The sequence below is a fragment of the Loxodonta africana genome, chromosome 24 (genome assembly GCF_030014295.1).
Source record: "Loxodonta africana isolate mLoxAfr1 chromosome 24, mLoxAfr1.hap2, whole genome shotgun sequence".
NCBI lineage: Eukaryota > Metazoa > Chordata > Mammalia > Proboscidea > Elephantidae > Loxodonta > Loxodonta africana.
The window spans coordinates 22,341,518-22,368,157 of record NC_087365.1 but is presented as its reverse complement, the minus strand read 5'-3'; the positions used below and the strand labels follow the sequence as shown (position 1 = coordinate 22,368,157).

The following is a 26,640-nucleotide window of genomic DNA, read 5'->3' as shown; positions in this document are numbered from 1 at the left end:
TCATGTCAAAAAGAATTCTAATTAGATACTCATTACTCTGATATTATCAGGGAAGAAAGTAACCTGATTCAACGCTAACATGTAAAATCTTGTCTACATGTAATTCTGGGTTTTGATCTTGGACACAAACAAGCAAAGATCTTTTTTATTTGCTTATTTTTTCTACATATTGCTTCTAAGAGACCACTTAGTGGATACCAGGTATTCTCAGCTGCTAACCAAAAGGCCAGCAGTTCAAATCCACCAGCCTCTCCTTGGAAACCCTATGGGGCACTTCTACTCTGTCCTATAGGGTCACTATGAGTCCAAATCAACTCAACAGCAACAGGTTTGTTTTGTTTTGTTTTTGTATACTGAAGTATACTCAGCTCCGGATAGATACATCAAGCAGAATAACAAAGTACCAAAAAACAAAAAACCAAATTCATTGCCATCGAGTCCATTCCGACTCAGAGTGACCTTATAGGATGGAGTAGAACTGCCCCATACAGTTTCCAAGAAGCACCTAATGGATTCAGATTGCCAACCTTTTAGTTAGCAGCCGTAGCTGTTAACCACTACACCCCCAGGGTTTCCACTAACAATGTACAAGGGGCCTCAAACCACTTCCACAACGAACCAAACACACAGACGAATGCAAACGTTCATTTGTGCCCACAAAAGTTAGAGAAGAGCCCTTTGATAGAACGGCAACTTCAGCACATTGGTTTTGGTCTGAAGGCTCCATGATGCCAACCGATTTCCAACTCTTCTGAGAATCCCTTTTACTGTTTGTTGATCTTGAAGAGTCACTGTAACTCTCTTACTGCATATAGTTCTTTCACCACAGTAATGTAGAAAATATACCACTTAAAGGTTCATAATTTTTTGAAGTCATAATTACCTAGAGCCTACAGATGCTATTTAAACTAGTCAGAAGTATTCTGATGTGTATTTGCATAAACAAATTTTTGCATTTCTTACCATTAAACCTTGATTTATTTTGTTATTAAAACTTCATCAATTTTCTCCGGCTCTACTACTATAAGGTGACTAGATTTAAGCAAGTCATAATCTTCCTGGGTCAGTTTCCTAGATTGTAGATGAATGGGCTAGATTTTTAGTATCTCTCACATTGCATTCTGCAGAACTTCAGCTCTTTATATTAACTGTAGACATACACAGAGTATTTATTGAAAATATTGAGTAAAGCACCGGTAATTAGATTTCGTTAATCCAAGACTTGAGATACATTTGACAGACAGATGTATTTCGTCAAACTGCAAGACTTAACTTTAAATTTATATGATTAATTTACGCCTTTCCAAATAAAGGCATCAAGAAGTTAAATTTGCAAGAACGAACAACACGTGTTAAACTTCCATCAAACATTCTATGGTCAGTAACTGACAGTGTGGTTCAGGATCGTTGATGGGTGATCAAGCAAAGTAAGAACTACTCACAGTGGGATTTAAGGACATTTCCTGGCCAGCATCCAAGATGCTGCACCCTTCAGATATTATAAAATGAAGGTTGGATAATTGATGTATTTCCTAAGTTTTTTTATGAAAATATGACCGGAAAACATTAGTCAATTTGTAGGGAAACTCATAAATAGGGTTGCCAGATTTAGCAAATAAAAATACAGTATGCTAAATTAATTTGAATTTCACATAAACAATGAACATTTTTAGTATAAGTATGTCCCAAATATTGCATTGAATATACTTACACTAAAATTTTTTGTTTACATTAAATTCATATTTAACTTGGTGTCCTGTATTTTATCTAGCAACCAACCAAACCAACAGATGAAAAGACAGAATTATCCCTGTTGTATTTAAAATGGAGAGGTAAACAAAATATAACTAAATTTATATTCACTTTCTTTTTTTAATAAAAAGAGGGAGAGAACGAACTTAACAAAATTAAGCACTAAGTCGGGGACATCACTGAGTATAAGGAACACTTTGCATTGAAGAATTTCTGTAATGAAGAAGTAGAGAAAAAACAAGCTAAAGACTGGATGTTCACACCATGAGTGGTTATTCAGGGGACAGCCATCGATTTGTCCTAAATGAACCTTCCTCACTCTGGAAACAACAGTGCACCTTCTCCCCCCTCTTCTCCACATTCAACATTTAGGCCTCACAGTAGCTTCCATATTCTCATAGTACCCTCTTCTCCCTGACCACATTTGCTTTGTCAAGGGAGGGGGCAAGTGACTCAATTAGAGTTCTCTTGGATAATTTTGAACCGAAACTGAACAAGGAAGTTGAGTTCTTCTTGGTGACAGAGCCAAGCGATAAGAATCTGGGCAGCTGCAGGCACCACCAAGCAGAGGACGCCACTCTACAGAGAGAAAGTATAAAGCCAACATTCTAGCACAACCAAAGGGGGTTAAAAAAGTAGAGAGGTTCTTGTGGCTTTCAAATCCCTGGTCCCAGGTTTTTGAGACCCAACTGCATCCATGCTCTTTCCTCAGGCTTAGTTGTTCAACACATCCTGTAATTTAGTGAGATAACTAGCATTCTTCCAAAAAAAATTCCTCTTTTTACCTGAGCTAGTTCAAACTGTGTTTTGCTCATCTCAGCAAAGCATCTTGAGTTATGAAATCTCAATTGGAGATAGTTCACGATGATTAAATAAAAATTAATTTTCTCAGAAGGACTAAAGGAATATTTTAATTGCTTACCATGTTTTAGGAACTAACTATAGTATAATTTTTAATTGAGATGTGGTGCATACCTTCACCCAACTTATGTAGCCATCAAAAACCCACTGCTGTCAAGTTAATTCCAACTCATAGTGACCCTGTAGGACAAAGTAGAACTGCCCCATAGGATTTCCAAGGCTGTAAATCTTTACGGAAGCAGACTGCTACATCTTTCTCCTGGGTTCAAATCACTATTATTTTGGTTAGCAGCCACGCACTTTTAGCCACTGCACCACCAGGCCTTTTTTTAAGGAGCATACATCGGGACTTATCCACTGAATGAACATGAAATATTCCAAGCAACTCTAAAATTTTATGACTGTGTGATGTTTCAATTAGCTATCAGTCTCAGATGGTGATTTGCTGTAAAGAATAGAAACAAGAATATTTTGTGAAGATGAAATCCATGCTTGACAAAATTTTATTCCTTTATATTGAAATACAGATCATTTTCTAAATTCGTACTTTGAAAATCAAAGACAATTTCACAATAGCAATTTATACTTATAAAGTTCTCATATGCAAAGTCAATGTTCTTAGAATTTTCCATTATATATTGAATTTAAATTTTTCCATTAGAACGCTTGAAGTATTTACTACATTTGATTTCAAACATAGAAAGTCAGAATTGGTTTGGTTCCAAAAAAAATCTCTATAATACTTACGACCAAAGTTCATTAATTAATTTAACAAATGTTTATTGAATAACTACAATTTTTCATGCAAGATGCTAGTGACACAGCAGAAAACAAGGCATATTTTCTTTTTTTATGGACATAACAGTCCAGCTGCTAGTGTTTGGTGTTTATTTTGTTCTTAGGCAATGTTAAATAACTTTACACATATGTCTATTTATCAGCGTGTTAAGCAAGTCAAAATCATTTCATGTCAACTCTAAGACTGTGGTACACCCTATAAGCATGACTTGGTTCCTAGGCACCTTTCCTGAATGGCCTCAATGTGCTCAAATCTGGAAGCCAGGTGAGAAGACAGAACACTTTTGAGAGGTGTTATTTCTACTGTTCTGAACACCATATTTCTGTTAATGTACAGGGCTCCAAAGAATTAATAAGTATTAGTGATGACAGACAACAGTGATGATAGATGATAGAATTCTGCTTCCCTAACATAAATACTGAAAGTATCAAAAGGAAGTGCAGAGGGTAGTTCACCTGGCAGAGAGAGTTATCTGACAGGATCCCAAAGACCTGAACTGAAGTTCTTACTCCAGTATTCATCATGGCATGATCTTGATGCCCGAAGAGGTGTTTAGTGGTGTCTAGGGAAACTTTAGACTCTCTGGATGGCACAAATGGTTAAGTACTCAACTACTAGCCAGAAGATTGGTGGTTCAAACCCACCCAGAAGCACCTCAGAAGACAGGCCTGGTGATCTGCCTCTGAAAGGTCACAGCCTTGAATACCCTATGAAGCAGTAGTCCTACTCTGCACACATACAGTCGCTATGAGTCAGAACTGACTCAGTGGCAACTCAGAACAACAACAACGGGGAAACTCTAGAAAATTAGAGATCACGCCCACAAAATTCCACCCTTCAACCCCTTCTTATCATCGTCTACATGAACCTGGTTAAAAGCTTTTTTAAAAAATTAGTATATTGCTTTAATAACTGATATGCTATCATGTGATAGCTGATGAGGGACATAATTATTCATTTTACTGACTTCCTTCCATAATACAGAAAAGGTTTGAGTGTGAGTGTTTTCTAATTTACTTGATATTTCTAGGTTTTTACACCCAACCTTTAGTTTAATGGAAGCAAAAATGTAAATGAATCTAGACTGGGAAATACCTTGGGTTCTTATGTTGGACTGGATTATTGAGAAAATCCAATTTATCCTTTATTCTTTTAATGAAAGCCAAAATGTCACAAAGGTCAGGAGAAACTGAAATAAATTGAAATTGATTATAAAGAGTTAGATTCTTGTACAACTTGACTTTTGCTGTTGCTGTTGTTGTTGCAGTTGTCTCATCTCTCATTTCCCCTCCAATTGGGGAAGGTAAAAAACATTGGAGAACCATGTAATATTCATCATTGGGAAAGTTTAGATAAGCAAGAGGAATGTGAAAATTTATGAAAACAATTAGGAACTAAATAATTTTAATGAATTCAATACGTTGTTTTAAAAAAAACAGACAAACAAGCAAAAAAGAACCCGTTACCATCAACTAGATTCTGACTCATAGTGACCCTATAGGACAGAGTAGAACTACCCCATAGGGTTTCCAAGGAGCAGCTGGTGGATTTGAACTGCCAACCTTTTTGTTAGCAGCCGAGCTCTTAACCACTGTGCCACCAAGGCTCCATTGCTATTGTTCAAAAAAAGAAAAAAAAAAAAAACCCTTTGCCATTGAGTCGATTCCGACTCATAGCAGCCCTATGCACAACAGAATGAAACTCTCCCTGGTCCTGAACCAACCGAACAATCATTGCAATGTTTGAGCCCGTTGTTGCATCCACCGTGTTCATACAACTCATTGAGAGTCTTCTTATTTTTCACTGACCCTCTGCTTTACCAAGCATGATGTCTTTCTCCAGGGACTGATCCCTCCCGATAACAAGTCCAAAGTATGTGAAACAAGTCTCACCATCCCCACTTCTAAGAAGCATTCTGGCAGTACTTTTTCCAAGACAGACTTCTTCGTTCTTCTGGCAGTCCATGGTGTATTCAATATTCTTCACCAACACCATCAGTCAAACGTGTCAATTCTTCTTTAGTTTTCCTTGTTCATTGTTCAGCTTTAGCATGCAGATGAGACAACTGAAAATACCATGGCTTGGATCAGGTGCACTTTAGTCCTCAAAGTGACATCTCTGATTTTCAACACTTTAAAGAGGCCCTTTGCAGGAGATTTGCCCAATGCGATACATCATTTGATTTATTGACTGCTGCTTCGGTGGATGTTGATTGTGGATCCAAATAAAATGAAATCCTTGGGAACATGTATAATGAACTTTTACAGTATATATTTTGCTGTGTTTTACCTATCTGAAGCCTTTGAAGAACTTTGGTAGTAGGAATGTTAACGGAGAGATTGTTTAGTAGAAAGGGAAGTGATTCTCATTTCTGAGCTCCTGGGAGGGGACATCTCAAGTGGGGAGGCAGCTTGGGCATTGATCTCTCCATGCCCTTTTAACTGTCTCCCTCCTGAGGAAGGTCTGACAAATGTGGGGAGGTTTGTTTGTTTTGTTTTGTTTTGCCTACACTTGCCTCACTTTCTCTATCAAGTGTCTGCCCAATAAAAGATGGACAAGAGATGGCAAAAGAGTGGAAACCCAATCACATCATTCTGGATAAATTGTTAACAGATCTGGCATAAGATTAGCCGAGAAAGGTTTAACTAAAATAAGGTTTTGGGGGAAATCTGTGAATTTCATTTAGATTGTGTTTACATGACAACAAAGCATTTGGTCAGTTTAGTGGAAAATCGGCAAATTATTTATGCAGTTGTATAGACAAAACCACCAGTTGATCCAATAATTCTTTTTTCAAATTTCTGTATTCTGGCTTTCATATACACTGCTCTGCCTATAGCCAGAAATATTTAATAGTTGTACAAATTAATTTTTTTCTTTTTTGATCAATTCATGGTTTACTGATACGTGAATCTTCAAATACATTTTGTTGGTTTACCTTTTTTTTTTTGGTCACAGGTATGTGCATAATGAAGAGTGTTAGAAACAGTGAATTTTAACTTTATTTATTCAGGTTATTGAAGAATTTTTTAAAAAGAGCTTATTACTGATAGTTTTTTTAGTTATTTTTTTGAAGACGAATGCTTAAAACAAGGACATTCACACCACGACACATAGTATATTACACTACTCTTATTCTGAAGTTCTAAAAAAAATCTGAGAACTATTGCTTATTAATATTAAAACAAGATAGCATGGTTATAATATCCACTACTAAGGGAAAATTCAAATCAAGTTCATGACTAGGGAGGACAAAGCTGTTGTTTACTATTAAACAGAAATTCTCAAAAACTCTGAGCTATTTGCTCATTAAGATTAAACCAGGTAATATGGCATTAATAAATAAAGAAAAATCAGAACCAAAAATGTGTCCTAGACTTGGACAATGTTACTTGTTCATATGGTAAAAAAAAAAAAAAAAAAAAAAAAAACTTCAGCTCCTAGATCATAGAGATGCCACAGTTCCTCAGAGAAAAACTCCTTCCTGGTGCCAGTTTGCTATTTAGGACACAGGGTTTTGTCCACTCTGCTGGTCATATTTCATTGTGTCACTCAAATAAATCTTGCTCATTCTTTTGGAATTTCCAAAATATATTGCTGGTACTATTATTTTATAATACCTTGTACATACATCATTCCTCACAGTTTGAAAGCAGATACTGTTTATTTTTACATCATATTGGTTAGCGATATTACTACTCTATCTAAAGGATGAAAACTGATGTTCAAGATCATTCACTGAAGATGAAGTGTCCAATGTCTGGGCTAAGCCATACACTCAAGGCTTTAGGCAAAATTTTTGCAATCTTCCCAATAAAACATAGCTGAAAGGAATTTTTTTTTTTAATATTGCTTTGCATTTCACTACATGGATGTATCTGGAGGGCATTATGCTGAGTGAAATAACTCAATCACAAAAGGACAAATATTGTATGAGACCTCTACTGATTTATACACAAAAGAAAACAATCTTTGGTGGTTACAAGGTAGGCAAGAGATGGGGAGGGAAAAAACACTAAACAGATGATAAATAAGTTGTTACTCTTGTGAAGACTAAGACAACACACAATACTGGGGAAGCCAGCACAACTTGTACAAGGCAAGGTCATGGAGGTGCCATAGACATATCCAAACTCCCTAAGGGACCAAATTACTGGGCTGAGGGCTGTGGGGTCCATGGTCTCAGGGAACACCTAGCTCAATTGGCATAACATAGTTTATAAAAGAAAATGTTCTACATTCTGCTTTGGCGAGTGATGTCTGGGGTCTTAAAAGCTTCTAATTAGCCATTTAAGATACTCTACTGGTGTCATCCTGTCTGGAGCAAGGGAGAATGAAGAAAACCAAAGACAAAAGGGAAAGATTAGACAAAAGAACTAATGGACCACAACTACCACAGCATCCACCAGACTGAGTCCAGTGGTAGATGGTGCCCTGCTACCACAACCGACTTCTCTGACAGGGATCACAATACAGCGTCCCATGCAGAGCTGGATAAAAATGTGGAACAAAATTCTAACTAAAAAAAAAAAGGCCAGGCTTATTGGTCTGACAGAGACTGGAGAAACCCCAAGAGTATGGCCCCCAGACACCTTTTAGCTCAGTAATGAAGTCACCCCTGAGGTTCACCCTTCAGCCAAAGACTAGACTGCTCCACAAAACAAAATGACACTAAATGGGCTCACCAGCCCAGGGGCAAGGACTAGAAGGTAGGAGGGGACAGGAAAGCTGGTAATGGGGAACCTAAGGTCAAGAAGGGGAGAGCGTTGACATGTTGTGGGATTGGCAACCAATGCCACAAAACAATATGTGTACTAATTTTTTAATAAGAAGCTAGTTTGCTATGTAAACCTTCATCTAAAGTACAATAAAAAATTTTAAAAACTAAATCAAAAGAAAAGAATACCACTTTATATCAATATGGTAATCTCACAAATAATTTAAAAATATTATTACATTTATCATTGTAGTTGATGTGCCTAATATATACGGTGACTTAAAAATATTATTACATTTATTTATTGCAATTAATACGCCTACCAAACAGGTAAAAGCTACTATAACATTTTATTTCTGTGGTAGGATAGCTACATTTGAGAGGGTCTATGGTGATTGAAAAAAAAAAAAAAGTTTTTTTTTTTTTATGGTGATTAGGGGAACCCTGGTGGCTTAGTGGTTAAGCACTACAGCTGCTAACCAAAGGGCTGGCAGTTTGAATCCAGGAGGGGCTCCTTGGAAACTCTATGGGGCAGTTCTATTCCGTCCTATAGGGTCTCTATGAGTCGGAACCGACTCGACGGCATTGGGTTTGGTGATTAGAGTCTAGCCAGAGGCATATTAGAAGAAATTCTGGGGGTCTCCTTCTGAAAGTCAGCCATTGAAAAGCCTATGAAGCACAGGTCTACTCTGACTCACACAGCATCACTATGAGTCAGAATCAACCCAAGAGCAACCAGTTTTGTTTTAGTTTTATGTGACTTACCTGGAATAAACATGTAGCAGGGCTGATCAATTTATGAGAGGCTCGAGCCTACTATGAATAGTTTCTTAGGTGCCTAAGATTGCTCTGAATATCTGGATATATGCCACCCAATATTGTAGTCACATGACTGCTTACATTTAAGTTAATTAAAACTAATCATTCCATTCCTTGGTGATATCAGGCATATTTCAAGGGCTCAATAACCACGTGTGATTAATGGCTACCATATTGGGCATTGCCAATATAGAACATTTTCATCATCATAGAACACTCATAGGGCAGTGCTGATCTAGATAATAGAATCATTATATAAGAGGTTCGTTTTAGTAAAACAGATGTTCAAAAATTTATTATAATCATCATCTACATTGTTGGTAAGGCTAACCTAGAAAAATAGAGGAAAATCTCTTATAATTGATATGAAACATATGCTGGTTAAGTTGGTTTTGTGTGTTTAAATTAAAAATGAAATACAATGTGCTAGGCACAATTTTGTTTTAAATTCTTATTTAGCATTATCTTAGTTAAAGTTACTGAAATTCAAAGACAAAGAAACAATTTTTCAGACATCAAGTTGCTAGGGGTGGGGGGGTGTGAATAAGTCAATATTAAGGGGAAGAAAGCAGGCTAGTCTCCACATCAAATTCAGAACCAGATGGCAACCCAAAATGTCTACAAAATCCTGAGAAAAAGAAAACATGACCCAAAAATATTATACTCATCCAAAGTGTCATTCAAATATGAAAACGTCAGGCAGATTCTGAAATATGCACAAACTCAAGGAATACAGTTATTCCCAAAAATATAATTAGTCAATGAAATCCAGGGAACCGAAAGGCAAATCAATGTTTAGAACCAGAGAAAGGAGAAATTATGAAGATTCTAGTAAGCACTAAACCCATTTAAATGAAAACTAATATTAAACAATTTGGGGAATTTTTGTTACAGGACAAAATGTTTTATATCATTATATTGTATTTTTATATTCCTATTTTTTTATTTTAGATTATATAAAATAATTAGTAACATAACTGGAGAGGAGAGGAGAAGGGAAAGGGAGAGTAGATATAAGAGGATAATTTTTTCATTTTTTATAGCAGTGAGCCAACTGATAGTGTCTAAAATTGAAACATGTATACACTACAAAACAAAAATTACTCTAACCTAAAGTCTTTTTTCGTTATTTTTAAAATAAATTGAGAAAATACTTGTAGGCTATAATAGCTCTTTTTGAAAAGAAGCACCTCCTTACTTTTAAAAATTTCTTCAATTTCATTTTCTTTTCTAATAAATCCAAGTAAAATTAAATTGAATATTTTATATAAATGTGACATGAATAATTCTATTTCTATAAAGCCATTTCTATCTTTACATCCTGTTTATTATTTATTATATGCATACAGCAATGCCTGAAATATTCACCTAATATAAATAACAGTTATCTGTATATGGTGAAAAGTGCAATTTTTTTTTTTTTACATTGTTGAACTGCTTGAATCCTTTCATTTCACAAAAAAGAAAAATATTTTATATTTGTTGTTGTGGTTAGCCACCGTCAAGTCAACTCCCACTCATGGTGACCTTATGTACAACAGAACGTCATCCTCACAAGCCCACATGTTCTAGTCCATCATTGTGGCTATTGTCCTGATCCATCTCACTGAGGGTATCCCTCACTGTCATTGACCTTCCGGTTCACCAAACAATTCCTCTAGCCATTGATGGCTCCTGATAATGTATCCAAACCAAGCCAGTCGGACAACGTTCTGTTGTTATTCATAAGGTTTTCATCCACTGACTTTTGGAAATAGACCACCAGGCCTTTCTTTCTAATCATCTTAGTTTGGAAGTTCTGCTGAAGTACCAGTGTCATAGCTTCCAGCATCACAACAACACACAAACCATCACAGTCCAACAAACTGACAGGGAGATGGTGGATTTCTACATAAATGTCATAAAAATAAAATACATATTAGAACTTGTTTATTATTTCCCCTGATAGTAATTATTGTTCATAAGATGTCCCTCTGAATGTTGATTTACAATTCACTATACGTTCTCACATATTTCACCCATGCCACGCCTACAACAGCCCAATGTGGAAGGCAACACTACTGTCCCATCTCACGGCCCAGCCTCTGAGAGTGCCAAGGTTAAGAAATGCCCAAAAGGCCAGTCACTCAGATCTCTAGGATCCTAATCCAGTACTTTTAGACAGGTTGGTCTTGACCTTCATTTAGTGAAATTAGCAATGAAGCTCTAACTAACATACAGCAGAAAACAGCTTATCATAAACATCATTGTCAATAAGATCCCACTGTTAGATCCAGAAGTTCCATCGTATGGAAAATAAATCATCTTTAGAGATAGATGATCTAGCCAGAGGACACAGAAAGGAAGCCAAGGTATGCTCTTTCCCCCAGTGCTGCTGAATCAAACGAACAAACAAAATCAAATGTATTGTTCACTGAATCCTAGCCCTTGTTCTACCATCATGATTCCAGTCTTGCCGAAGATTCTGGAAATGTTTCAGATGAATCTATGCTCATTATCTAATTTCAGAAACATATCAGTGAAGAAACAGACAGATAACTAGATAAAAATAAGCATTTCTTATTTATCCCAACTTACTATGGTGCCACCCCATTAGGAAAGAAGATGCTTATGGATCAAGTTAGATTTGGATAAGGACAGGAAACTGCATCTTTTAAAGCACAGGTATGATTTTCCATCACATAAGCACATAATAATAGCCCACTATCATTTGGGAACGTTTATATTACCTAAAATAAACTCTCACCCTGATGTTATTCTATAATTGGCATGTGACAGAATGCACACTATAAGCAAATATAAGTCCAAAAAGCAGTCTCTGTCTTTATGTTATGAGAAACCTTTAGACTTTCTTAAACAAACTTTATTTTGTTGCTATGCAACTGACATGCAACACAGTCCATGAGACAGTAAATAAATTATGAATTTTACAATGAAGAGAAATGTCTTTTCTCCCTATTTGAGAACAAGCCCCAACTTCCTTTCATGCAATGCTAATCCGCCACAGCTCTCTAAAGCTGTTTCACAAATACCAATGTTTTGGCAAGATAAACAAATGAGTGAATAACACAGCAAAGACACAGATGGAGTTTGCAAACTGCACGCTACGAAGCATCAGTACCATGCAATTCATTGCTAAAGGCCTGGGAACCTGGGTTTCCCAAGCCTGGTGGAAAGAAGAAAGTTTATTTCACACCCACATTCTTCCAGGTAGTAGAGTATAAGCAAGCTTAAACAAAAAAGATTCTGGCAATGTCTGTTGGCAAGCACCCATCACTGTTACGTGTCTCAGGTGTGATTCAGTGTTGGGACATAAGAGGAATTCTAGCCATGAAAGACATGCCTGTGAGGACAAGATGCTTACAAGGGTTGAGAACTGCTGGCTCATTGTTTAACACGATCTGTTCAGTGTTCAAAAAGGGGAAAAATTTGCTGTTACGTATTGAGTTGTGTCTCTCAAAAAATACGTGTTAACCCCTATGTTGTTATTGTTAATCGCCGTGGAGTCATTTCCAATTCATGGTAACCCCATGTGTGCAGAGTAGAACTGTTCCATAAGGCTTTCAGAGCTGTGTCCATTCAAGAAAGAGCAGATCGTCAAGCTATTTTACAAGGGGTCTCTGGTTGTGTTCCAACTGCCAGCCTTTAGGCTAGTAGTTGAGCCTAACCACTGTATCTGTGGATATAATCCCGCTTTAAAAGAGGGTTTTCTTTGTTATGTTAATTAGATCGTACTTAAGTAGGGTGGATTCTAAATGTAATCCCTCCTGAGTTTAAAAAGAGGGGATTAGACACAGAGACACACATACATGGAGGGAAGTCAGATACCAGCAAGGATCATCTACAAACAAAGGAACCAATGAATGTCCAGGACTGCCCACAAGGAAGGAATCTACACAGTCAAGCCCCCGAGTTCAGCCTCCAAAACTGTGAGAAAATACATCTCTGTTCTTTAAAGCCACCCACTTGGGGTATTTGTGTTACAGCAGCACTAGGTAACTGAGATGCAAACATTTAGAATCTTTGCATAAAAATCTAAATTTCTTTTAAAAAAATCAAAAAGTAACAATGAACTTGCATTTTCAAAAAATCAGTTTTAGTCAGTTTTCAGAAGAAAAACTAGAAACAATAAAAACATCTAACAATAGGAGAACGCATATATAAATTGTGGTATATTCATACAATGGATTGTTACAGAGAAATAAACAGAAAAAAACTACTGATAAACTCAGTAACAGGAATGAATTTCACATGCGTTGAGCGAAATGAGCCAAACACAAAAGTACGTCCTGTACGATTCCATTCATATGAAGTTTGAGATCAGGAAAAGCTAATCAACGGTAAGAATAGGTTTATTCCTGGTGGAGGGGGCACTTTTGGAGGTGACGGAGATGTTCTATATCTTGCTATGGATAGTGGTCACATGGGTGTATATGTAAAATGAATCCAACTGTACACTTAAGATTTTAACACCTTATGTATCTTGCTGCATGGATTTTATGCCTCAATAAATAACAAATTCAACAAAAAAAGAGAGAATCAGTTGGTACTAAAGAGCAACTGGACTCTTTAGATGGGGCATGGACTCCACCTATAATCCACACCCAACAGCTGCCTCATGACTTGATCTGTTTGGCAAATCTGACTTGATGCTCCTTACTCTTGACTAGACTAGTGGTTCTCAAAGTGTGATACCCAGATGAGCAGCATCAGTACTATATGGGAGCAAGTTAAAAAAGCAGATTCTCAGGCCCCAGCCCAAACCTACTGAATCAGAACCTCTGGGAGTAGGGCCCAGAAATCTGTCTTTTAACAAACTTTCCAGGTAATTCTGACGTGCTCTAAAGCTTGAGAAATACTGAAAATCAGATTCACCTACTTTACGCCATTCATTCTTCACCCCACGCTCCTTGTATTTCAAGAAAATCCGAAGCAGAAAAGCCAATTAGCTTACTCAAAGAACTCCTACCAAGTTCAAGTAACAAAACCCCCAGGAAGGGATGTACAACTCATACATACACCCCATCCCTGTTTCAGCCATCAGATGGTTGGGGTTTTAGTATTGTTGCAGCTGGACCAGAGACACTCTTAAAATAAATAAAAGCAAACAACTTTCTTTCTTTCCGATTTTGTGAAGAATGTACGTTATAAAGCCTTCAGATATACTTCGACTCGGAAGAAATAAATGTACATCTACACTCAAGGAAGTATCCTAGGTCATTGTTGTTATTATTAGTTGCCTTCCAGTCAGCTTAAACTCATGGCAACAGGTGACCTTATGTATAATAAAACAAAATGTTGCCTGGTCTTGAGCCATTCTCATGATCATTGTTATGTTTGAGTCCATCGTTGTGGCTATTGTACCAATCCATCTCAACACTATTATGACTCAGGGGGTTTTAAAAGTGTTTAGAAATTCACAAATTAAGACCACTCGTCCTCATTCTCACTTTAACTTGCATAGAACATCATTTTTGGGTCTCCATTTTCTGGTCAAGTTATCAACATTTCAGCAAGGCACCACCCAACCATACACTATCATGTAGTCAAAATGAACATTCCATGTCAACACCAAAGGCATTTCTGAATCACTTGGGGGAATCAAGGGGGCGTTCATTACAATTTATTAATATTGATTGGCGAGGCAAAAAACCATAAAAAAATTAAGGGGTGACTATGCCTTTTTATCAGATTAATTTTCTTTATCAAATGGATATAATTTCAGAAAGGAAGATGTATGTCTGTGCCTTTGTTATATTTAGGAATATCCTCACTTTTAAAATAAAGAGAGACAAGTCAAAGAACAACATATTTCAAGGAAGTGCTTCTCTCAATTGTTTTATTCAATACTTCAAAGTGGACGAGAGACCAGGGAGAAGGTAAAAAATCAACTGCAAAAATTGCTTTGTCTACCAAGTTCACCTCCAACCTAGTCAAATGCCTAGTTTGGAAATATGTCTAAAATTATGTGATAGGGTCAAGTTCATGGGCATGAAACCAGTGAGGTTCAGCTGGGCCCCATGCTCAGAAGAAGGCCTCACACTTGGGGTTGCCTCACACTGTGGTCATGGTCTTGAATTTCTTAATAATCTTACCTTTGAATTTGTGTTGCCTAAGTTCAGTCCAATGCAATGGAATATGCGCTGAGGGCTTGGAGCCTCTGCTGGCACATAATCCCATGTTTCAAAACTTCCCTACCTCTCCTGAATGGGATCTCAGCTGCTCTTTCCCTCAGTAACTGCTACTCAGAGATTTCTAGCAACTTTCATCCCCTACAACGGCCTGGGCTTGGGGTCAGGGAGGGTTGGGGTCAAGTGGTAGGGTCCCAGGCACCTGTGAGGGTTTTTATTCATTCTGTAAGTATCCTTGTGCCTAAAGGAGCATGACATTAAATTGCAAAAAAAAAAGAAAAAATGACAGGTCGAGGACCGAGAGAGAGACAGAGAGAGAGATCATGAAAAAAGAGAAAAAAAATTGTCCCTGCATTTTGAACAAGGGATGCTGCATGTCCATTTTGTGCTGGGCCTCAGAAATTATGCAGCTGGCCCTGCATGAGACTATAAGTGGGGAAGAAGCCTAAAAGTAAACAAGAGGAGCTAGGAGGAATAAGAGAATTAATGGGGTGTTCACAAGGGGAACAGGGATGTAACTAGGGCTCAGAGATTAAAATGGCTGAATTTCTTACTGCTACAAATGGACCAGATAGATTATTTTTCAAAAATTCTTTATTTCTTTATGATTAAAAAGTAATATGTATCATAAAACATTCAGATATATGCAGACACTGAGGATGCAAATGGAATCTTCATTCAAAGAAGTCACAGAGCCCAGGGGGTTAAAAAGTGTCTAGAAAATCACAAATTACAGCCACTAATCCCAAATCTATCAAGTGCTACTTTCTCAACGTTGAGAAGCCAAAACTCTTGTTTATACAGGCTTTTCTGAGTCTGGCCCAAAGCTTACAATATAAAATCCATTTTGAGACTATCTCAAAACAATGCAGATTAATAAACGGTGGGGTAATTATCTGTATACCTCAGAGTTCTCTACCTCCAGTTTGGCCAAAGGATATCTCTTGTTTTTCAGCACCTCAGCCTGCCAGCGGATGACGTTGTCTAAACACATTTTCAATGTTTTCTTTTTAACAGTTAATATATTTCCAGGATGCAGGTCCATTTCTTTCTAAAAGGTTCCTAGGACACCCATTGAAAAGTCAAAAGCAATGAACTAAAAGGGATCGCTATTTTGTTGGAGAAGAACGACACCCTTTGTATCAAAGTGGGGAATTACAGGCTGTGGTCACCCTCTGCACAGTGTCTCTTTGTCAAGAAATATATGCCGGAAAAAAAAATAATACAGATGGGAAAATATCGTGCACTGTCAGATCTTGGAAACAGCCAAAGGATTTTTCCTCACCAATGTCTTGTCAATGGCTTTCACATTCTGGCACCCTAAAAAAAATAATGCATACGTTTAATATAAAATGAATGCAATAATAATCAGGCAGGTAATCGTTTTCCCAAGGAATGTAAAGCTTGACAAATGTAAGGTTTATGGTTCAAGGTAAGCTTGCCAAATCTTATGTGGCATGAGACCACTTTTATTACCTAAACAGTCCTTAACACAAAATGACTGGCACATATTTTTATTAACACAAAGAGTATATTCTTTCTGCCACATTTAATAGAGATTCAGTGGCTGAAAGCCCTCTTTTAGGATATGTCTGCAGCAAATAAAAATGCGCAGTGAGGATTCACAGAATGGCATTCTTCTCACTGAGGCCTTGTCCACTCGGGCACCACGCGGTGGTGAGTAGACTATTTATCTCGGGAATTCTATCTATGCAGACAATTTGGATCCTATGGATTACCGAAAAGGAACCCCTTATTACCTTCAAAAAGGGGTAGTTGATAATTAATGCAAGGTCATTCATTACATCTAAAGATCCATTCTGAGTCAATTTCAAAACAGTCACTAGTGATAACGTCACTTCATTTCTTTATTCATTCCTTCTGCAGATAGTTATTGAGTCTTTGCTGGGTGCCAGGCACTGTTCTAGGCACTGGGGATACCACAGTGAAGACAACAAAAATTCCTGTCTCATGGTTCTTGTGCTGTAGCTGGGGAACAACTAGTACCTAATACATATAATTTAAAAAGTAAACTGTATAACAGGTGATACGTAGAAGGTGATCAGTGCTATAAAAAAAATGAAACAAGAACAGAGAAAGAAAACTGGAAGTATGAGTGAGTGGGTGGGGGAGAGAGTGCAATTTTGAATAAGTCAGTCAGTAAAGTTTAAGTGAAGACTTGAAGGGCAGGAGGGAGTTAGCCATGTAGATATCTGGGGGAAGAGCTTTCCAGGAAGAGGCAACAGCCACTGAAAAAGACGGAATCATGTCTGGCATAGTCAAGGAACAGCAAAGAAATAAGTGTGGCTTGGTGAAATAAGTGAGGGTGACAGTAGTAGGAACTGAGGCCATAGAGGTAACGGGGTCAAACCAGGTAAGTCCTTGTTGGCCATTGTAAGGTCTTTGGCATTTACTCTGAATAAACCAAGAGGCATTGGAGGGTTCTGATCAGAGGAGTGACAGGATCTGAATTAATATTTAAAAGGTTCATTCTGGTTGCTTTGTTAAGAATAGAGTGGGGGTGGGGGGCAGGGCAAGGATAGACAAGCAGCCAGCTGGGAGACCATTGCAGTCTCCAAAATGAAGACAGCTGATAATGGGCAGTGGAGGTGGAGAGAATGCAAGATCCTGGCTATATTTTGGTGACAGAGATCCCGTGGAAGGGAGGGCATGAGAGAAAATGGGAGTCAGGGATGACTCAAGATTTTGGGCTCAAGCAATTTGAACTATGGTATTAACATGAACTGAGATTGGAGAGACTGGACTGCAGGTGGAGCAGATTTGTTGGAGAAAGTTAGTAGTTTAGTTTTGGACAGATGGAGTTCAAAATGTCTTGTAGACATCCAAATGGAGGTGTTGAGTAGCTAGTTAGAGGTAAGTATCCACAGTTCAGGGAGTGCTGTGTACTACAGGTGTAAACATGAGTCAACTTTAAATTTAGTACGTTCTTCAATGACTCCATCATCTTCCCCCGCAAGCTCACTTCTCTCCAGAGTTCCATAGCTCAATGAAAGGCACTATCTTTCCATCTGTTTTCCAGGCCATCAAAGCTTGGATCCTCCTTCTCCTTCAACTCCCATGTCTCCAACCACTATCTCCAGCTCCTATGGACCCTACATTCTCAATTTCCCAGGTTACAAGTATCTATCTATATCCTTCTATTTCCATCCCAACTCTCCTACAGGTTAGTCAGTATCTCTTATTGGAATGGGTCTCTCTAACTTCAATTTTACACCCTTTTATCACCCATCAGTGCCCCATACCCCAAGAAGACTGATCTTTCTACAATGAAAATCAGAATTTCCATTCATTTAACTAATACCTATATCAAAGATAGATTTATGTGTGCCCTTCATTTTTTACAAAATAGGACCAAGTTTAATTGTTTTATCCCAATTACTTGAAACCTTGATCAAACACAACTCCCACACAGTACTGCCCAGCCTGCTTTCCAACTCCTAGGTGACCTTAAGGGGTGTTATAGACAGTCTAGGCTTCAACCAGTTGTCATCCAGTAGATCTTGACTCATGCTGACACCATGCATGTCAGAGTGGAATTTTGCTCTGTAGAGTTTTCAATGACCTATTTTTTGGAAGGGCATCGCCAGCCTTTTTTTTTTTTTTTTTTTTTTGAGGTACCTTGGGGTGGACTTGAACCTCCAAACTTTTGGTTAGCAGTTGGACCCACTAAGTGTTTGCACTACCCAAGGATTCCCTAGGATCCAAGGATATGGCTTAAAGACCACTGGAAGAACACAAAACAGTAAATGAGAATAGTAAGTCTTACCACTCAGGGCCATGGCCAACCGCAATTCTTCCTTCAGTATCTCAAGGACATTTTGGACACCTTTCTCCCCCTAAGCAAGTAAAAGATACAAAAGTAAGTCTTGTTTCACGTATCTATTTCACTGTCAAATCATCCTGTTTTATAAATTTATTTCCTTGTCCCGTTACCTGGGAAGCCAAGCCCCATATGATCGGTCTCCCCAGAAACACAGCCTTAGCCCCCAGGGCCAGAGCTTTGAGAACATCTGTGCCTTTCCGCACACCCCCGTCCAGGAAAACTTCTACCTTCCCTTCCACAGCCTCCACAATTTCTGGCAGGGCATCAATCTGTAGAGAGAAAAAGGGAAATGATATGGCACTGTTAATGTTGAATTGTCACCCACCTCAACCTCCAAAGGCCACTGACCAGCCTGATTGGGCCTTCAAATTTAAGAAGCTAAGCAGGCTCGGGGTTAATAGTAAAATTACTTCTTTCTGAAGGAAAAGAGAAGGAAAGACAAGTAACTAAAAGAAATCAATTAAATTGGCATTTGAGTGGTTTTTTTTTTGGAGGGGGGGAGGGTTATTTTTGTTCCTAATATTCAAATTCAGGAAGCATAATCAAGATAATATATAAATACAATTCAAAAACACTTAACCATCTTTTGAAGCTATACTTTATAAAAGGCACAAAAGTAAATGATGTATCTTGTTCCTATAAATTATTCTTAACCTTATTTACTTGCTGCAAATCACTCATACTAAGATGCATGTACAAGCAGTGGTATATAAAACGCAAACAAAGCTAGAGATGAAACACTAAGTCTCTGACTTCCCCATCTTACGAACTTTGCATTCAGTCGTACATTATAGAACTCTCCATGAAAATAGCTGTAATGCTTTTAAAGGAATATGACCACATGCATCTTGAGGATTCTTGTCTTGATTGGCAATTGATGATGGGCATAGGTTAGCATGAAAGAATACAGGAACCATGTGAAGTTCATCTGGTGGATCCCATTACTGTTCTTGATCCTTCAATCTTCTATAAACGCACACCCTTTCCAAGGCTACTTTGCAGCTCCTCCCACTAAAAGGGGCACAGTGTATTTGCCAACAGCTTGACTTTGTCCTTTCCCATGGTGACCTACTTTGGCATGTGAGCAGAAGAGGCAGAGTGCCATTTCTGGGTCTAGGTCTTAAGCAGCCTCATGTATTTCTACTTGCAATTTTCCACCTCTGTTTCCCCTTCAGCTTAGGCCCCAGGATAAATATTCAGGAAGCAGATTTCTTCCAGCCAAGCCAAGCTGGACCTGAAACTTGGAGAACAGCCACCTAGCTAGTACCAGGACTAAATCTGTAGACCCACAGTTGACCCAAAATTTCGTGAGAATAAATAGCTATTGATTTAAGTTGCTGTGTTTGGGATCTTTAGTTGTAGAGCGTCCGGTGGCAATAACTAACTGATACAGTTGGCTACTTTGATGTGAATCTTTGATGTAAGAATGGAAATAATTCCCAAGGTGACTTATAGATCAAAATCTCTGAAAATGTTACCCATATTCATCCCAAAATATTTATTTCTAAAATTAAGTCCAAGCTCCATTTAAAATACACACTGAAGAAGCAACCATGCACTCAAGTGCAGTTTTTCCGTAAATAATCGTGCTGAAATCACTCAAAGCCTTCCCCATTTCTTCCCTACAATGTTAGAGGCTCAACTTAAAGACAGTTTTGTGTAAAGGCTGAAGACCAAACACGGCTACAAATTTGGAGGAAGTGAAGGCAGTATTTGGCGCATGGCCCCTCAATGTTTGGCAGGTAATATGATTTTCCCCTTTCCTTTTGACTTTTCTGCCTTTCCAAACATGCTTTGGATCCATTTACATATGTCCTTTACCTATATATACATAGTCCTCCTTTTACATTCAGCAAATTACATCAACATATAAATGTTACAATTTCCACGTAATGATGCAAGCTATAATTAAGTGTATTTCCCCATATGAAACCAGAACCAAAGAAAAATAGTAGCTAGCTTGGGTTCAATACACATTTTCAAAGTCAAGAAAATAAAGCCTCTTCAGGTTGTTTCCGATGCCTAACCTGGTTTAAGGTGAACTAACAAAGATGCTTAAAATGTTAATCCTAGATTATAAAATAGAGCCCAGGTTGTTTCACTTGCCTGTGGAAACAAATATCCTATCTGTTGCGAAGTATTGAGATCCTCCTCTTTTCCTGGCTGTAACTGCAGTTTTGCTAGGCACGCCTTTTTTACACAGAACCATTCTGATCTTAGCAGATTAAATAAATATAGTAGTACAAACTCACAGTTTTACAGCCCTGTATGTTTCTTTCATTCCAGCTTTCTACACATCTCTGAGGCCATTCATATCAGCTTTTCTTCCCTTAGTGCCTCTTTAGACACCTAACTGCAACTTTAAGTCCCTCAAAGAAGTTAATCTACAAGAAAATATGGCGAGACCCCACTGTGGTATTGCTCATTCATCCATCTACTCATTGATTTATCAAATACTTTGTTGAAGACTGGTATAGTCAAGGTCCTATGTCAGGTAGTTTAAGGGATGTGAAAAGAATCCCACAGGAATCTGACTCATGAGAGAATTCTCATTCCTGTCCTACTCAAGTCACACTCTTCCAGAAATTTGCCTACTCCCCAAACTCCTACTCACAGGGAACTTTCACCTTTCTACCTTCCTATAGCATCCATTGTTACACTCTTGACTTCTAAGACTTTAGGCATGGAACGCTTTGCTCAACCAAAGCAGTTGAACATAAATAAAAACAGACAAAGTCAGAGCTGCTTTAGTTAAAGGTGAAATGGGGGGGGGGGCAGGATCTAGGCCACTGCCTATAATTCCCTGACTCTCTACCCCATGCCCGGCATCACACTCCATCAGGCAGCCTTGAGGAGCCTCTACTAATCACACTTAGAAAATCATTGGTACAAATAGGATTGACAGGTTGTTTGCAAAAATGGCTACACATTTCCCTCCCTACCTTCATTTTTGGTCACGTAACACTTCAGCTCTTCCTGTGCCACAAGGCTAAGGGACAGGAGGGAATTCTCTTCCCCCACCCCTTTAATTTGAGCTGGCCGTGTGACTTGCTTTCACCAATAGAAGGTAAGAAAACTCCAATTCGCCAGTTCTGAGTCCAGCTCTTAAGAGACATTGCCTGCTTCTACTTACTCTCTAGGAAACCTGCCACTTAATGATAACAAGCCCAGCTGACATGCTGGAACCTGTGAAACAAGGTAGAGCCATCCCTGCTGAGGTCACCCTATACCACTCCTAGAAGGCCCGGCCATGACCACAGACACATATGAGCGAGCCCAAGCAAGACCAGAAAAACCTCCCAGTAGCTGCCAGTCCAAATTGCCAGCCCACAGCACTGTAAAATGATTAAATGGTTTTTGATTGTGTGTGTGTGTCATTGTTGGAAACATATGCAGCAAAACATACACCAATTCAACAATTTGTATGTGTACAATACAGTGATATTGATTATATTCTGTAAATTGTACAGCCATTCTCACTGTCCTTTTTCAATTTGTTTCTCCTCTATGACATAAACTCATTTCCTCCTAAGCTTTCTAGATAAACTTTTGAGTTGCTGTTAACAATTTGATCCCACACAATAAGTTTTTTAAGAGAGCACAAAGCTCAGGGTGCACTTTCTTTACTAGTTAAGCTAGGCTGTTGTTCAGTTTATAGAAGGCTGCATGGGATATTTTTGGTTTATTGTTTCAAGGGTATAGATTATCTCAGGCCATAGTTTCAGGAGTTCATCTTCAATGGCTCCAAAAATTGTGGATTCTATGATAATCAATCGTCGAAATTCTGGTCCACATCCCCCATCCCCTTTTGATCAGGATTCTGCTACAGAATTTTTGATCAAAACATTCAGTAAATTTCAGGGTGGTTTTGTTACACAGAAAAAGTCAGCTGATACATCAAGAGTTTCTCAAAGAAGGACTTGCACCTTTTAAAAGGAAAAAGAAATTTCCATCATTCCCAAAGAACATGACCAAGGACCCAGTTTGAGAAACACTGACTTAACAATCCAAATACTTATTCTATGAAAATGTTTTACAGTTGAGAATTTTCACCAGAAAAGAAGTTGATATTTACAAGCTTAAGGTATTTTGGGTCCTGCCAGCATCAAAGTGAAAACACAAAACTGAAAAGCAAAAATGTCCCTAAAGTTCACAGAACCCAGAAGATCTGTTCTCAGGCCCCGGTTTCAGGAGCTCTAATACTTTGCATTTTGGAAATCTATTAGTTTCTGTTTTATAATATCATCTAATTACTTCAGGGCCAGTGTTGGCCACATTATCACCTGGAGGGTAAAGACACGGACAAGAACTTATTCTGCAACTCTTTTTGAGTTTATCAGAAGCCTGGGTGCAGTTCTCAGTAGCAATATACAAAGACGACAGAAAAGCAACTTTGAAAGCATCATGCAGAGTGAAATAAGTTAGACACAAGAAGACAAATATTGTACGACCCCACTTATAGGAAATACCTAGAAGAGGCAAATGCAGAGACCGAAGTTTATCAGTGGTTACTGGATACTGGGGACAGGGGTAATTAGGAGTTACTGCCTACGTGGCACAAGTTTCTGTTGGGAGGCATACAAATCTTTTAGAAATTGATAGTGGCAACGTTCTCACAACATAGAGAATATAATTAAAGTCATCGGATTGTACACCTAAAATAGTTAAAATGGCAATTTTATGTTATATGTATTTTACCATAATAATATTTTTTTTAAGATAAAATGAAGCTAAACATATGTTACAGGACTCCTAGTGACAATTATTTTTCCGTACAAGGGGGCCTGTGGATCAAAGAGCCCTAGCGATTTATAGAAATGGTGTTTTGTTTTGTTGTGTTGTGTTGCCATAGAGTTTATTGGAACTCATAGCGACCCTCTAGGACAGAGTAGAACCGTCCCATAAGGTGTCTAAGGCTGTAATCTCTGTGGAAGCAGACTGCCACATCTTTCTCCAGCTAAGCAGTTGGGTTCAAACCACCAACCTTCCGGTTATAGCCGAGCACTTAACAACTGTGCCACCAGGGCTGCAGAAATGTAGAAGTCATAGGTTTCAGTCACTTTCTCTTTGCAACCAACACAACACCACGAGGAGGCTCTGTCTGACAAAGTCTGAGCTCTCACCACTTAAAAGAGTCAAGACAAGGACTCAAACTCAAGACTTCGAGCTCCTCTTTCAGTGCACTTACCATGACATCATTCCATTTCGGTGACTCAAAATGTAACAGAATCTGCAGGACAGCAAGTCCTTTCATGCACCTACTGAAATTTTTTACACCACAGCTTTCCCCCTAGCCTTTTCCACTCACCTCAAAACCCACACTCTGAAGGAAAACACCCTTCACCATAAACCTAATTCTTTCTCACATTTCTCTCATCATTATGGGCCTTCAATTTGCTCCGAAGTATGAGGCAAAGCTCAGGTAAGCATCTATTAGTCTCATGCACAGGGCATGAAAAGGAGCGAGTTATTGTTTTTTAAAAGTCTCGGAGACCACAACTCAAAAAGCCCTTTTAGATAAGTTTCCATATCCCCACAGCCAGAGGGAAATAAACCACAGCGTTTACACATTTTTTTTCCTTTTAAAATCTAGTTAGATTAGATTTCAGTAGATTTAGATTTATTTTTAGAAAACAAACTTCATTTGACCCACACACTAAGCCTGTGTCTTCACACACAAGTGAGGCATGAATCTGAGGAAAAGTTTTGAGCGGTGACCACCTTCTCTTCCCTGCCCGAGGAGGGCCTCGCTCGCTCCCTCTCTTTTTCTGCAGGCAACATTTAACCTCTGCCTAAAAAGCCATCTCTACAAGTAAAGGCCAACTGGAGAGAGCTGAGCTCTTCCCCCTATATGATTTTAAATTCTTAACTGTACAATCCTATAGCGTCCAACGGCTTAGTTTGTTCCTTCCATTAATGCTTTAGGAAAAGCTGAGGGTGCAATTATTTACACCCAGTGATCTCCTGCAGTCAATTAGCCTGACCAAACCCACACAACTGCTTTATGTCTTTAGCCCCGGACTCATGGTTACACATGCACAATGGACTGAAAACTTTCCCAGTCCAGTGCCATCCCCTGGATGGATTGTGGATCAGACCATTGTAATCCACGGGGTTTTCACTGGCTGATTTTCTGAAGGAGATGGCCAGACCTTTTTTCTTAGACCATCTTAGTCTTTTAGCTCTGCTGAAACTTGTTCAGCATCATAGCAACACACAGCCTGTACTGACAGATGGGTGGTGGCTGCCAGGGACCAATTACCCAATAAGGAAGGTACGCACGGGCTTACTTGTGTTTACTTACTAATCTGTAGTGCACAATTTCACATGGGTTTCACTACATCTAAAAACAGGTGAAATTATGCACCACAGATTAGTAAATAAGCAAAGTAAGCCCGTGTGTACCTTGCTTACTGGTTAATCATCCCGGAATCGAGCCAGTGTCTATTGCAATAAAGGCGAGAATTCTACACTGAACCATCACTGCCTCGACTGCTTTATGGACTTGGCTAAAGCAATCTGCTACTTCAACGAAACAATAAGCCACTGAGTTATTCGTTCTACTGTGCTTCCAGTTGTTCGAATGAATTTCACTGTCATCCCAGTTAAAGCCATCTGTCTCCTCACTATGGCCAAACAGTTCTGATGGAAGGAGAAAAACACATGTGATTATCCAGTTCAGAGGGAGGAAGTAGTGGGAAGAGTCCACACACGTTATTTAGAAAATATATACATATTTTTAAAGTAAGCTTTGATATATGATGCCTTACTTTGCCAATGACAAACCAAACTATAAAATGTTAAAAGTTTATAGGCATCAAAGAAATAACATAATTGATGTTTAAACTTTAAATGATGAAGAAACTAAGGTCCGGAGCAGAAAAACCGTACGGAGTGCAGTTCTACTCTGTAACACCTGGGGTCACCATGAGTTAGAATCAACTGGAAGGCAACTTCTTTTGGGTTTTTTTTTTTTTTGGCTCCACTGCAGTTCTGGCCCTCCTGCTCTCTTTCCTTGGCTACAGTAATTATCCAGGACACCTAATTGGTCTTCCTGCCTCTTGTTTTGCCAAATTTCAATTTATAAGATTCATTGTTGCTAAACCAAGTCATTTCTGTTGCATAGCCAATGATGTCAAATATTCAAGAAACCTCTTCCTGTATCCATTAAGGCAGACATATATCCCAGGACATCATCTCGCCCACCAGACACTGCAAACGAAATGGATTACTTTGTATTCCCCAAACACATCTCGCTCTTTCCCCTTTTACATTTATATTCATCTCTAAAAACAGAGGTCCACATGGGGATGGAGGAGAGGTGAAAGGCGGTTGCAGCATCATTGCCTCATCTAAAAGAATCTTGGCCAAGTCCAGACAGGTGGACAGCATGAAAGGGAGCACCTTTTTCACACTCCATAGCTCCACTGCCAGCCTTTGGCCCCCATTCAGCTACCAGGTCCTGGATCGTAAATCCATTCCAGGATGTGTGTTTGTGTCCATGACTTTTGATCCATTTCTGATCCCCCAATCCTTGATCTCAAAATCTGCTCAGAGTCGATATTGGTCTCTTTGGCTTTTGACCGTCGGAGCTAATTGCTCTTCCTTACAGTTCGAATTCAGTCCCAAACCTTTCAGGCCGGTTTAATACTAGGATACACTTATATGCCTAGATTCTCACTTCTGATTTGCTTACCACGGCATTTACAGTGGTTAA

The 26,640-nt window shown here is 38.6% G+C and overlaps 1 protein-coding gene across 1 annotated transcript in view; it reads right to left on the bottom strand.

Moving 5' to 3' along the window:
• Positions 1–16,328: 16,328 nt before the first annotated feature.
• The window catches only part of HAO1 (hydroxyacid oxidase 1), a 63,517-nt gene continuing 53,205 nt past the window's right edge, over positions 16,329–26,640 (bottom strand). Inside the window, exons 6-8 of the mRNA XM_003411544.4 lie at positions 19,034–19,192; positions 18,867–18,936; positions 16,329–16,399 (exon numbers count right to left, since the gene is read on the bottom strand). Coding sequence (XP_003411592.2) covers positions 16,329–16,399; positions 18,867–18,936; positions 19,034–19,192 — 300 coding nt within the window. The remainder of the gene's footprint in view (positions 16,400–18,866; positions 18,937–19,033; positions 19,193–26,640) is intronic.